At 38.4% G+C, this 14,733-nt stretch overlaps 1 protein-coding gene across 2 annotated transcripts in view; it reads right to left on the reverse strand.

The window, feature by feature from the left end:
- DSCAM (DS cell adhesion molecule) overlaps positions 1 to 14,733 on the reverse strand; it is a 481,343-nt gene that overhangs the window by 142,469 nt on the left and 324,141 nt on the right. For both annotated transcript variants that reach the window (XM_068914257.1, XM_068914268.1), the window contains exon 11: positions 12,044 to 12,217. In XM_068914257.1, the coding sequence (XP_068770358.1) occupies positions 12,044 to 12,217 (174 nt within the window). The remainder of the gene's footprint in view (positions 1 to 12,043; positions 12,218 to 14,733) is intronic.

Consider the following 14,733-nt stretch of genomic DNA (forward strand, 5'->3'; position numbering starts at 1 on the left):
TCAGCTAAGCCATAATAATTGCCCAGGCTCATATGCCCGCCCCGTGGCATTTGCTTCCTCCCAAAGCAAACGGGAGGAAATTCAACCTCTTTAATTGTCGAGCAATGGCTCTGCATTTGCCCCATGCTAGGCACACGCACGGATACCCACCACAGCTCAGCAGATGCCAAGTCACTTGCTCATCCATGCTAACTTGATTGTGTGTTTGAGCCCTTTCTTCCAGAAGGGAGCCTGATTTATTCTCTTATGGTACTTTAACAGGTGAAATAACTAGACAGCAATGGTTAAGAGCAGATCACAGCAGCAAAAGGAGTCCTGGTCATCCCAGTCAAGCTAAACAGAGAGTGGTGTCAGACTGTTACTCCTTCTGGCCAGGTTGCTTCTCCTTTTCTTACGTTATTTGAATTCCTCTTTAAGTGCTTTGGGAGTCCTACAAGCTTCCTACTAAAGGACCTAAGACCACAAAGTGGGAACTGTGCACAATAGCACCCCTATGCAATGCATTATTCTACTAGGAATATCTAAACGAGGTTGATTCACAAAGGCAAAGACACTATAAATACTCACAACTCTGAATTCTTACTCGTATCAGTCTATCCTTGAAATATGTTCCTTGAAAGACGGCTGAGAACAGACACAAATGCTACATGTAGTCAGCAAAAATCCTGAGGGCACCCAGGATCACTATGCACTCCTGTAATGGCCTTCACCATTTAAATGCATGCTCACTTTCTTTAAAAGCCAGAAACTTCATTTAACTATTATTTAAGTCTCAGAGATCAGCATTTAGCAAATAGTAACTACATTTTCAACAGCAATATGCAACCACTTATGAAAAGTCTGTTCTTCTTTACTTCAGCTTGGCAAGTCACTGCTTAAAAAAGTGATAGCAGGAGTTTTTCTTTGCTGAAAGTACGAGTTAATGGCTTTAAGTGCATGGCAAAGAGCCAGCTTTTAGCAGTAGTAAGTGCAACGGCCAAATGCTGCATTGCAAAGACAAAAAAAGCAGAACAATGCTTTCTTATGGAACATTTACATTAATAGGCACTCATTTCAAGATAAGACCAGAAATGAAATCTGGCTCCACTATTGCATATGCATGCGTGTGCAATTACCAAAACCAATGACTAGTAACTAAAAGTCAGGAAAAAGTATTTATCTATGAGATGATCTATCTACTGCTCTGAAGAGATGCAACAAAATGTACTTACATAATAAATCGGTTGAAGTATTTTCTCTCTCTCTCTCTCTCACTTTGTGGTCACAATTTTGTATCAGCTAACTTTCAGAAAAGATATTTCATTCTTTGAAAACCTTTGTCCTTGGTGAGGAGAGAGACTGGTAAGAGGAGGACTGTTTCTCAAGCCCTTACAGCTTGAAATGGTACATCAATTAGAAGAAAAATATTCTTTTTAAGTTGCTGACAATATGATGTAGGAATGTATTTTATCTAATTCTGAAAAATTTCAGAAGAGGAAGACTGGACTAAAAAGAGCTTGCAGCACTGATGAATGCCAGACTACCGATCTCAATTGGTGTTTTACTATTTGTTTCTACAGATGAACAATAAAATTTCCTAAGAATATTCTAGTAACACTGCAGCTTTGCTATACATACTTGCAGAGCATGGCATACAATATATATTCATAGACTTTTTCTTAAAAGTTTAAGCCAAGTTTAAAAACAACAATAAAACCCAACCCCAAAGCAACTTTTTCCATCATATGCCTGAACACATAGCTGTTGGTAACTGAGGCCATTAATTTACATAGATCAAAAAGAGAAAGATATCTCACTGGACTTTTACAGGGTATTGACATCACATGACATTTTGCAAAACAAAGTACGGAAGCGAAAGTTTCAATTGTAAAAGCAGGGAGTTTATACTGTAATGTCTTTGCCAATACTTGTCTATGCTGGGCAACTTCCTTGATTACACAAGAATACACGCACCAGCTTGCATGCGGGAATATGTCATGGTGAAGACTCACAGCTACCACAGTTAAAACAATTTTGCAATAGGAATCACATGTGCCCACTTACCTGCACAGACTGCTCTGTTTTAATGTCCTGATAAATGTGTACAATGGGCAACTTTCATAAACGTCTACATTCCTAACTGATTTTAACATTAAAATATATAAAATAAATATATAAAATAAACATTCTTTATTCTTTTGCAGAGTCACCAGTAATGTTTCTGAATTTCAAACCAAGGTAAACACTTTAATAGGAAATACTATTCCACCAGTCAAAAACAATCTTTACTATCTTTAGAGAAAGATTTGGAAGTATAGCATTTATTCTCTCACTGAAGAAGCATTTTTCTTTTTTAAATTTGGTTGTATGTGTCTAAATCCATGCATTTATAGGATACTGCTTCCTCAGGGGCTACCATGAATTTGCTGGATGGAAGTTAAATGCTCAATAAATGATGCTACAGAAAATAAAATGAATTCTATAATGTCATACATAATGCTGAGAGAACACACTTTTTATAGGGTAAATGGCAACAGCCGAATAGTCTAACACAGGATGGAAACGAAAAAGAAAAGTGAAGGTAAGACTGATTATTCTGTGGAGATGGTTAAAAAAATTGATTGGGTTAGATTAATTATAAGTAATTAGGACAACAGTAAGAGCTCATTCTTTCATTAACTCCTGGTTTGACAGACCCAATCGATTCATTCCTTAACCCTATAAGCTCCTAATAAGATTTATCTAAAAATGGAGGCATGGTTCTTTAGTTGTCTATACTGTGAAGACACACCAAAATCAATTACTCTGGTCATAAGTGGACACAGAGATTCCTTTTATTTTCCTAAGGAACATGAAAGCAACAGACTAAGATATGTTCAGGCCTCACATACTGAACAAGTATCTGAAAGAAGAGTGTGAATGAAAGCTCACATGCTGATGCAGAGGTGAAACCTTCATGGTTAGGAATATAATTTAGGGCCAAGGAAACCTATTTCCCTGAGAGTAAACACACCTAGGCTGTTGAAAGAAAATCTGTGTTTGCAGATCCTCCATTCTGATTGTATCTGATGAATTCGCAGTAAAAGGGAGTATAAGAAATGCCTTACATTCTTTTGTGTATAGCATCTTCAATTTGTTGATAGCTCTTCTTTCTACCTTGAATTTTCTGTTCCTTTTGTGAGCCTCCTAAATGCAAACTTAATTTTTGTTTTTATGTTGATTATCACAGACTCTACCCACAGTATTTATACTGAATATCTTCATAGGATTTTCAAGGAGAGTTATGATCAAAACTAGCATGTAACTCTTGAAAAACTATTTTTGAAGAGAAAAAGAAAGTACTACGAAAATGACACTTGTCTTTTACAGCTGAAGACAAAATCGCCTCCTTTAAAAGAAGCTTAAAATTGCTCTGATGGAATCTGTTGCATGAGTTTGTCTTTGGCTAATAGTGACATTTGATGTGATATTTAAAAAGAAACATGCTCTTCTCATCAAAAGCATAAGATATTTGCATATAAACTACCATTTTTACATTTTCCTTTTGCTACAGGAGAATTACACAGCAAAATATATGTAACTGATTTGGTATCTGTGTCACTTGATACTCAAATCAAGTATATATCGTATGAATTTTTTTAAGATATTGTGAATTTTTTAAATTTGCTTTTTAGAACTCAACGGTTCTTTCTTTCCTTTTTTATGCAAAAGTTAATTTTTACACCAAATTGAAGCCATGGATAAATAACCAGCTATGGAAGAAAGATATTAATACAAACATTAATTAAAGAACAAAACCACAAACTTTGATGGGGAATAAAACAAAAATCTCACTAAAGATCCTAAATTCCAAATAAATTAATTAAAGTAAATATCACAGTTCAGCTTCTAGAACAACACATAATAACCAAAAACAGCGAATAATCTGAAACCTAAGTCTTGGGCTGAAAAAGGCTGTGGTTAGTTCATTCAAAGTACAGAAGAAATTTAATAATTTAAGCCTCTGTCCACTATTGCTGCTCTTTAAATAGCATTCTGCAAATCCTGAAAACATGTAAGAATAATAACAGGGAGCTCTGAAATGGACAGGCAGTTGTAAGAGTGTCCAGCTAGAATCTGGTTACAAAGATAAATGACACATGCCTTCAAGTTAGCATGGCTAAACACAGAGAAAAGAAACGAGCTGAAATGGAAAAGAGAAAGGGAAAGAAAACATAGGACTGTAACAGCTAGCTTTTTTGAAGTGGAAATAGTCACATATACTGTACCTACCTGCTAAATTAATTTGTGTCCCACTGTTGCTTTCCATGCTTTACAAAGCACACTTGATTTAAGTATACTTAATCTTTGTTAGAAAGTTAGCCACAACTCATGATGACATTGCTAATATAAAAATAAGCAATGATACCTCTTGAGTGCATTTCCTCTTTTCAGAATGTATAGTCCGCTAGAAATCAACGTTATACCCAGCAAATGCTCCGCACGCACACGCACAAACACCCCCCCCCCCAACAAAACTATCATATTCACAGCTTCACCCATATTACTCAGTAAAATTGTTTGGTTTAATAAAACAGGAGCATGAAAATCCAGAGAGTTAGCCTCTTAAAGTAAATACGCAAGAAAAACAAGTTTGTACTGATACATGTGCTGCATTTGAAATCCATCCAACTCTGTAATTCAGTAAGCCTCACTACTGAATCATGGGCATGGGTAGTGATTACCCATTATTCCTCTACCAGAGGGATTAAAAAAAAAAAAAAGAAACAACCTGTCAGAACACTGTCTTGACACTATTTGTGTTAAGACACACTATTGTGTAGAGCCGATTTTGAAGAGACCTTAAAACCACTCTGTAATTTGCTTAGTTCACTATTTTAAGCAAATATCAGAAAAAAATCTTTTAAAAGTGTCTTTGCTGTTTCTGTGGTGCATTTTGATGAGAAATTTGGAGAAAAATGCTCAGATTTAATTACTGTGTCTACTCATTTCTCTCCCCATCTTCCAATTCCAGATTCCTTTGGTAAATATCACTAGAACCATTAAATCCCATTACATCCAGTCCCAACTGCTTAGGATTTCACGTCTGCTGCAGTGATGCTTAACTGCTTCTGAAGACTGCTTTTCTGAAATTGCCATTGCTCCCTGAGGAGCCAGCTGGGCTGGTGCCAATGGGCCAGTCTCTCTCGCCCCAGGGGTATCTCCCTGTTCTCTGAAGGAGGTTCTGTAAGAATAATTTCCAAAATATTTCCTTTAAGATAAGAGCCTTTCAGGATTACCAGTTTATTATATTCTAACATTGCAGAGTTCACAGTATTGTGTCAAATACCATATACTGAAACATTTTTTCTTGCTTGATGAAGGTTATTATGAACGGAATATCTATCTAGCTTGGATCCATCACAGTAACACCAGCATCTCAAATGGAGGAGGAGAGTGGAGCAGAAGTAAATTTCTATTCTTGCTTCAGTAGCTCCTAAACATTCAAAGACAAAGGTGCTGCAATCCTTGATCCGAAATGAGCTCTGCTGCTCGGAGGCCTCCTGACCACAATTAGCCAAACCTGAATATCAGTTCATTGCAGTCTGAGAGCCACATAACACCTTCTCTGAATAAATTAGTAATTTAATAAGACTAAACATGTATTAAGATTGAGGAAGAGGTGCATGCCATTAAAATAGCTATAGTTTCGCTGTGCTTAGGCACTACTGACATGTTCAGTAATGAAAGAAAACACCATACAAGCTAGAGTGCCCTGCTTTGTGAATCCTATCTGCTAGGAGATCTTCTAGGGAAACGGGAGGTACAGAGGTATTCAAAAGATAAGATCATCACAACTTTATGTTAAACTCGTCATTTTTACAAGAAAGCCTTGGTATTCTGTATCCTCTCTGAAAATTTTAATAGAAAGAACACTTCTGAAAATAAATCCCACACATGCTTTATCTTGAATGTTGTTATTTGCTACCATAAAGCTGAGAGCAGCAAGAGAGGTAACTATTCTGCCAAAAAAAAAAAAAAAAAAGATACTATTGATACAAATGAAAAATATTCAGCAGGGCCTATGTGCACCTTCTATCTACTTAGCTATCTGGAGGGACATTTCTGTTTCACCTTCCTGCTAGAAACATTGCTGTGCAGCCAGCCTGCAAGGCAAGAAAAAGGGCTGCTATTTTCTTTTCCTCCTTGCCTCCAATTAGAAAAAGGTTCTTAAAAAAAAAAGATAGAGACAGAGAGAGATAGAGAGAGAGAAGTCCTTACTCCCCCCTCCCTTTTCTTAAGTGAGAGTATTGCAAAGATTTGCATACAAAAGCACTTGAATATTTGTACGGCAGTGCATCTGGCAATTACCTTACAAGAGAGAGCATTCGTTTTAGCCAGTTGCCACGGGCTTGGCATTACTGAGAGAAGCAGAAAGCATTTGAATGTACAGGGAAAAAAAAGGATATTCCAGCTTTCTACCAGCTACCTTGAACATACTTCACGTTTAATTTCACCCTGTTGCCACAGGCACTGTGTTGTTATGACAGCTGATCTGCCACTGAATAGCTGTAAAGGAAAATCAACAAAGGATCGCTTCAGCGATTTTCAGTGCAATTTATTGGAGCTTGTATCTTGCGGCTGCTGCCGCCTGTCGGGGTAATGACACATGATGGGTGATTAAAGTGCAAGTCCTTAAATCAAAGCTGTGCCAATGGTCTGAAAAGGCAGAAAACAGCATTCAAACCTTGTTCATTTCTCATAGTGGGAGGACCTCATTAGGAAAAAAACCAGGCTGTTATACTAACAAGAGAAAGTACTTGTGTCTAGGGAACATTTTTCCTGTTTCTGAGATTTACTGTAGCTTTCCTACAGCTTCTTTTAGACTGTGCATTTAAGGAAAATAAGTAAGTAATTAAAACAGACAGAGGGTATTGCAATCCATCACCACTGACTTGGAAATGAGAACTGAGCTGTACTGCAGTTTGTTCACATTTCATCATTTAACAAGGATTTTGCTTTTGTTTGCCAAGAAATAGATAGTAAAAGAGAGAGATGCCTGTGACGGGAGTAAGGGTAAAAATAGGTAAGGGCATCTGGCCAACTCATGAGAAAGACTTGAGGATATATGAGCACTTTCAGTTCACTGAACTTACTTTTGTTATTCTGTACCTTTATCTGCCACTTAATTCTTAGGAGATATGCAAGTAATCCAGCTAGAAATTTTTGCCTAATTCATCCGTGGGGCAAAAATGCAGTCTACCTGTGGCAGCTGCAAAGTAGGTATGAATAAGTAAATAAATAAATAAGCCCTTTGTTTAAAGATGGGAGAATGCTACAAGAAGAAAACAGTAAGATAGAGTACACAATCAGACTAGGGGGTTTGTTTTGTTTTGCCATGGTGAACAGTATTTGCAGACCATGGGACTGTGAAAAATGGAACAAGGCCATATTAAGGAGTATCAAAACAGCTGGGCTCAGGTGAATTTGACACAGTATGATTGCTGTTTTTCCTACAAGCATTTTTTGAAGGTGCTAGGGATGGTGAGTTTTATCTTCCTTTACAGCGCATCATAGGTAATCTATCTCTGCAAACGCAAAACAGGTGAAGCTACCCTCATCCATTTCTTGTGGGATATATGCATTTTGGATGAGAAATTGGACAAAAATGAAAGGCCAGCATCTACATATAAACGCTATTCTTTTCTTGCACAAGGAAAAGTAGCAATTGGTCAGATTTCCACATTCCTGTATTCTTAATAAAGAATTATCTTCCCAAACAGTAAGATGAGTATTTAGAAGCACCTTGCTGACCCAAGCACACAAGTTCTCCATCACTGGCATTACTGCAGGTATTGTTGGCAAAGTAAATTCATTTAACTGGCCACATGGGAAGTGCACCTTTATCTTGTCCAAACAGTTTCACAGATGAAGCCACACGTAGACTCCTATCCACTTTAATAAACAAATACTGCAGGGCTTCAATAATGTGGTGAAACAACTGTTAGCTAGCAGTGGAAGAAACAGCTTCGCTACATTCAAAATGCCCCTTCATAAGCATCTTCCTTGGGATTTTGCTTCTGTTTATAATTACTATTATCTTTTATTTCTCTTGCAGCAGTAGCTAGTTACATGATCAGGGCCCCTTTCTTCCACGAGTTGTATGAAGATGGAGAGAAACAAATCTCGCCTGGAGGAAGCCATGATCTAAACAGACAAGAGGGACGAAGGGAGGCAGAGGCAGCGAAGGCGCAGGGGGGTGAATTGGCTCAGCGGAGACCCAGGGCAGCTGCAGCAACACAGCACTAGGCTCCGTTTTACACTGCGACCAGGCTCCCTTTCCAAGACAGCCTTTTTTCAGTTATTCTGCCAAGCTCTTGTCATAGTTACCATTTTAAAACTTTTTTTTTTTAATGTGTAAGTAAGTGGTGAAATTTAGCATTAAAAGTCTTAGCTGGGATTAATATGTTCCTGCTGGAAGGAGGTGTGGGTCAGATTGAAGCATACAGCTTTAGGTTTATGTATTAATCATGTATAATGCAACTAGTTAAGAAGTATACTTGAGAGGAAAGTGAATGAAGCAATTCTGTTTTATTGGCAGACAGGATTTGTTAGAAACATTTTGGTGATCAGATTAAAGCTTCTCAGTCTCCATCCCGACATGAAAATAAGTGATGGATTCAGGAAGGGGCAGGGCTAACAGGACTGCCTCCAACAGATTATTTACATAAGAATATAACAGACCTCACTGAAAGCTTGCTTTTCAGGAGGGAATTTTTTCACAATACTGTTTTATCATGTTATATATAGCCTCTAAAGTGGAATTAGGAAGTGTGACATTTATTCAGATGAAGGCAGGCAGGTAGTCCATTTTAAGAAGATATCTCTTCCCCTGTGACTCCTAGGCAACTTTTAAATAATTTTAGAGCTTCCCTTCATGTTAAAGGCTCATTATCTTTTATAGGAATTCTTTAGAAGTCTTCTGATCCCAAACACCAGGAGTCATTTCTCAAGATAGCACTAGATTTCTTATTCCAGGTCTCTCTCATGGTTTTCTAATATTCTATGTCTTGGTGAATAAGGTATTCAAGAATTGCGTATCCTTGGTTCAGAAGAAAAGAAAAAAATCACGAGTCATGATCTTTATGTCCATTTCTAAAAAGAAAAGGAGAAGGATAATAACTGGCTTTCATGGCTCCCACTCTAGCACTGTGGTCCTTGATTTGGCATTGACTCTGGCAACTCTTTCTCTTCATGTTTCTTTTACTATTCAAGCCTCTTTCTTTCCTTCCATCTTTTTTCTTTGTACTCCCTTTTCATACAATCTCTGACAACCAAAAGTTGGAGCCACTTCTCTGGGATGAAGGTGGCAGGCAACAATACCATTCTGAGGCACTAAATAAAGGCATAACTGGAATTACTACCATTTCCTTCATAGCTTTAAGTCTTGTTAAGCTATCCACGTTGTTTTTTTTAGCTTGGATGAGCTGCATTTATATTGAGAAAAAGTCAGTCAGTTTTAGATGCAGCAAGTTGGGACATATGTTAGGCCACCCCTGAATTTGCCCCCCTGAACTACCAATAAAAAGTCATCTGCCCTCTTTGGACATCGAAGGTCAACAGCTTTTTAGTTTACATACAGATGATACTGGGAATGCTAGGAAAATAAGGTCACCACTCTAATTTAACAGAGGACTTATCACAGGAACTAAGGCAGGCAGAAATTTATCCAGCAGTGTTACCAACAGAGTAGGTGGAAAATTTCATTAAACGTGGAGGAAAAGAGTCACCTGCACATAAAAGTTTTTATTTTAAGTTCATAGTAATGCCGCCAGTGGTGAGCATCTGCATACAGGAAGTATAACATTACAAGAGATGGTTAACACGTGGAGAATAGGAGTGCAAGGAGACTTCAGTCATGTCTGTCTGTCTTTCATTTCAACATCAGCGACTAAGCCTGTTTAAGCCACTAACTTTTTTTCTCAAGTGATGTGAGCAACTGCTCAATGGCCTGTACAGGGACAATTAACATACAGACTGAAGGAAGAGAGGAGGCCAATATACCACAAGGAAGGCTCAACAACATATTTATATTAATCTTTGTTATATTTTGGAAGGCTGTTTCTTACCAACTGCCTGGGCTAGATTTCATCACCTTCTGCCTCTGAGAAAAGGGGGCATTAGGGTTGACATCATGGAGCAAGGCAGCACATGATACAGGATCAGTTAATTGCAAAGACTGAGTTTCACAGAGGAAGCCTGAGGCTTTTATCTACCAGTAGGGCTGTCCCTGAGGACTATCCCTGAGAACTACAGTCTAGAAACCAACTTGTGGGAGAGAGCGAAAGGGAGCTAGAACAACCACAGAGAAAAAGAAAACAATAGACAACAGAGCTCAGGATATAGTATTGGGGAAAATAAAGGCAGGTACAGGCCCATAGTTTGGAGTCACTTTACCGAATTATATGCCAGTCATAAAAATGCTACCAAAACTGGGGACCCAGATATACCAGAAGCCTACCATGGCCCTCTTCTGCTCAAGTCACTCCCCAAAGAAGTTCATCTTTAATGCATGCTTGATTAAGGCTAATGCTGGGCCCCTTCTATGCACACACTAACACCCCAACAGCATTTGCTCTAATGGCCATGCTGGGAGCAGTACGTGTGTCAGTGCGGATGTGTGAGAGTACACACACGTGCGTGCCTGCTATCTCAGAGCCAGAGGGGTTTTCATTAGATTCAAACAGCAACCGACTCTCCAGGGAAGCTCCTGCTCTTATTTGATAAGGGATGCTCTTTTATCACACATGAAACTGCATGCAGTGATCAGACAGGCACTGTGCATAGCTGCCAACAAGAGGAAAGCTGCTTTTCTGTAGCATATTACAGCAGTGTGTCACTGCTGCAGTTGAAAACTGGTCCAAAAACGGTCAGTTATGGAAGTCACAGAAACTGGTACTTCTCCTCAACCACAAAAAAATCTGCCATTATTAATGTATTTATTAGAGAGATTTTGGATATCATGTTATTTTTGAGAAGATAGAGCCAATTATGGTAAATCAGAGCGGAGAAGACATTTGAGGTACTGGGACTTGCAAATCTAATACAGGTGACACTCTTCCTTTCACAGAACTTCCAGTCCTGCATTCTCTGGCATGTAAAACAAAGTGAACACCACCTGTAAACACAAATGTTAGTGGTCTAAAATACAGCTTTTCAAAAGAGAGTAAATTGGATTTTCCTTCCTTTTAGAGAAAAAATGTCTTTTTACTTTCAAGGGTAAACCTTTGCCAAGCTAACTGACATCCCAAAACTTCAAAACACTCAGTCAATCTGCAAAAATCCTATAGGCATGAAAATGCATGTCAGTACTGGTCTAATAAGTCACCCAGGCACATCTGGTGGGCCGGCACGTCAGTAGTCTCCTTTTCACTCTCTAGTGAGAAATTGTCATTTCTACAGCTTTTTTCATAATACTTTCTCTACATTCTCAGCTACGTTCACATTTGTGGGAGTTGCAGCTAACACACACCTTAAAACTGGATTGTTTTGTCTCGAGTCTAGAAAGTAAAGAAGGCAGGTTGTGACTGTATATACATCCCAGATTCAACAGAATTAGGAGATGTATTTTCTGAAAGTTACCTGCCAGTGGCCAAGTTAAAATGACTACTGTAAGTATCTTGAGACTTGGTTAAGGGTTTTTTTAATCCATATTTTCTTCCACTTCTGGGATTTTTTTTAACAGATGCTCCTGGTATTTCTGTCTTGTTAGTTATTATTTGACCTTGACCAAAGAATTTTCTTATTTCTTCTTCTCTACTGAGCTGTAGCTCATCAACGTGGTACAAATATTTAAAATTAGATGTTAATCCTTTCCATCTTTAAGTCATCTTTTCTCTCTCTACTAAATAATGTTTTTTATTAACCATACTGACTTTCCAGGCGTTATTACATGCAGCTGAATGACAATTAAATTAAAAACAACAAAAAACAACTTTCCTCCCTCTAAACTAGGGAGGCAGTAGACAAGCCTTTTTCACTCAGTGGTAATATCTGGATCACAGAGAAGCGTTTCAGTTCTTACTTTTAACAGTGAGGTACATGGACTTGCTGACGTCTGCTCCCACATCATTGCTGACCTTGCAGAGGTAGTATCCACTGTCTTCTTCCAGCACATGTTTAATCAGCAAGGAGCCATTTGTGAGAAGCTGGATACGACCATTCAATGCAATTGGCTGGAACTGAGGAACCCCAGCACCTAAAGCAGGACCCCCACAAAAACAGTTTAGTTAGGAAGGAAAGGACCTCAGTTTTTTGTAAATAAGGCAGAACCAATAGCTTCCTATTCTTAGAGGCTCGATTCAACTAAAATGCAATTTGTTTCTGGGACCACTGTAACAAACGGAATGGTCCTTGCCAAACTTGAACTCATTAAAAGGAAAGGAAAAAAGACTTACCGAATATAATGGTAGAAATAATTTGCCCATGTTGTTAAGGAATAGAAGTAAAGGGGCAAAACGAGCATGAAGTAGGAGTGGAAGAACCAGGAAGGGAGAAAGAATGAAACAGATCTGAGAACAGCTCATGGGTAAAAAGGCACATTTGTTGTACATTTAGAGGTTGATAAATTATTGACAATTACAGCTGAACAGTCACAGAACTATGCATCCCTTATGCATACACCAAATGAATTTCTTATGACTAACAGGGATGTCTGTTGTAGTAAACATGGAATACTCAAGGGACCTCTAGGACCTTGTTTACTAAACTCTGGGTAACACGGAAAAACACATCAGTGACTGTGTTGACTGTTTCCTCCTACAGCTGACTGACTGATGACACAGTCTCTGTTCTGCCATATCTGGGGCCAGTATTCATTCAGACTGATTAAAAAAAAATCACAAAGAAAGAAAGAAACAAAAAGCTCAAAACACTAATCAGGTGTAAGGTGCCACATTTCATAATGATTGAAAGTCCATAAAAACACAGGAAGCCAAAGGTTTCTGTATCAACTTTGGTTTTCAGAAAAAAAAAAATCTTAACAGAAATTTAAGATTGAAACAGCCTTTTAAACCCCATGACACACACACTTGTAGACATACACCCAAACTCTTCTCTTTACGACACAGAATTTTGGCAGAAATGGCAGCTGGCTGGACACAGCCACATGCAACTGGCATACTTGTTTTCTCTCACATGTTCACAGATGACTGATTTACAAGCGTATTAGACACCACCTTTTTGCCCCATCCTAGAAGAAGGTCCAGTCAAGGGATGAGTCTCCAGTTTCCTCCCACCCCCACAGGGTTATGTTCGCATAAAGCAGGTATGAAATAAAAAAACAGAGTGGCCATTTTATCCTTTAATATTGTAGCTGGATGCGCTGTTCCTTTCCCTCACAGCAAAAAAGTGGGGCAATACTCATTCAGTGGCGTTACTGGACATAGTATCTGATGATTCTTGAATTACTGCTGGAGTATACGAAAGATCCCAGTCTCAGAACCACACGGTTGTGTTAAGGCTACCTTTACTTAGAATAGAGACACTAGGTGATCTAGGGAATAAGAATAGTTTTTATTTAGCTAGCTGATCATAATAATATAATGCTTACTTTGTCATATTGTCCAGAGGCTGACCACAAGCCCAGCATTGGGAATTCTCCAAATGTATATTAAGATATGGTTCTCGCAATAAGGATTTTACAACACATTTTACAAAGTTTGGCAGCAGGAGAGGGGATTTTTCAGAGAAATCATAAGGTAGTCTTCTTCAAGGGAACTCTCTTTTACTGCTTTCCGTACACAAAGTTGATATCTGTCAGCATTAATTACTATATGCAGTTGGCTGAGTCAGCCCAGGAGGAAATACAATGAATAAATACCATGAGGAATGATTTAATATAAAATAGCAAGCTATAACAACCTATGAATATAACATCTGGAATATTAAAAAAGATCTGACCTGCATACTAAAATTCTTCTAGTCCTGAAAGTGTTTGCTTTGGGGACTGGCAGTTACACTGAAGGTTCCCAAGGCTGACAGTGTGAACTTAGAAATGTTAAAGGTAAAATATTTCAGAAAAATCAGCTGCAAAAATTATTTGATTTTACAGCTATTTTAGTCACATGCATATCCCTTCTTTTTTTCTTTTTTTTTTCTTTTTTACTTTTTTCCTTCAATAAGCCATTTTCTGTCATTTAGTAGGAAGGCACAATTATGCTTTGTTAATTTTAACCTGTCTGCAATAGAGAGGCCAAATAGCCTGAGGCAAACGCTCACTTATATTTCTCCGCGTGAAAAATTCTGAGGACAGTTTGGTGTTCAAAGAAAGGAAAGGACTGCTAGTCCTTTGGAGAGGCAGAATTTTGCCTATCCTATGGATAGTTCTATGGTTGGGCAACACTTGGCATAAAAGTCTGCAAAGGCATCTTACTCCTTATATGCACCTTTTCTGGTATATACAGCCAAAGTTCTTCCTGAGCAGCGACAGCTGCTCATCACCAGCAACTGCATGGAGGATTCTGTGGGGTGACTGCACGCTCATAAAACACTAAAACAACACATTCTTGCTGATTAGGGGGTCTCTGTATTGATCTGCCATTATTTTTCAGAGACAACAAGTCTGTTACATGTCTACCACAATGCGTAAGAAAGCAGACTCTCCTTTTCTCTTTTTCACCAACATTAAAAGCCTAATTGCCTTGCAGGTGCACAGATGCCCTTTTTCACTCTGTTGTAGCACCTACAAGTGAGCTAGGACCTGACTGCTTCACT

This window comes from Struthio camelus, chromosome 1, assembly GCF_040807025.1.
Source record: "Struthio camelus isolate bStrCam1 chromosome 1, bStrCam1.hap1, whole genome shotgun sequence".
Taxonomy (NCBI): domain Eukaryota; kingdom Metazoa; phylum Chordata; class Aves; order Struthioniformes; family Struthionidae; genus Struthio; species Struthio camelus.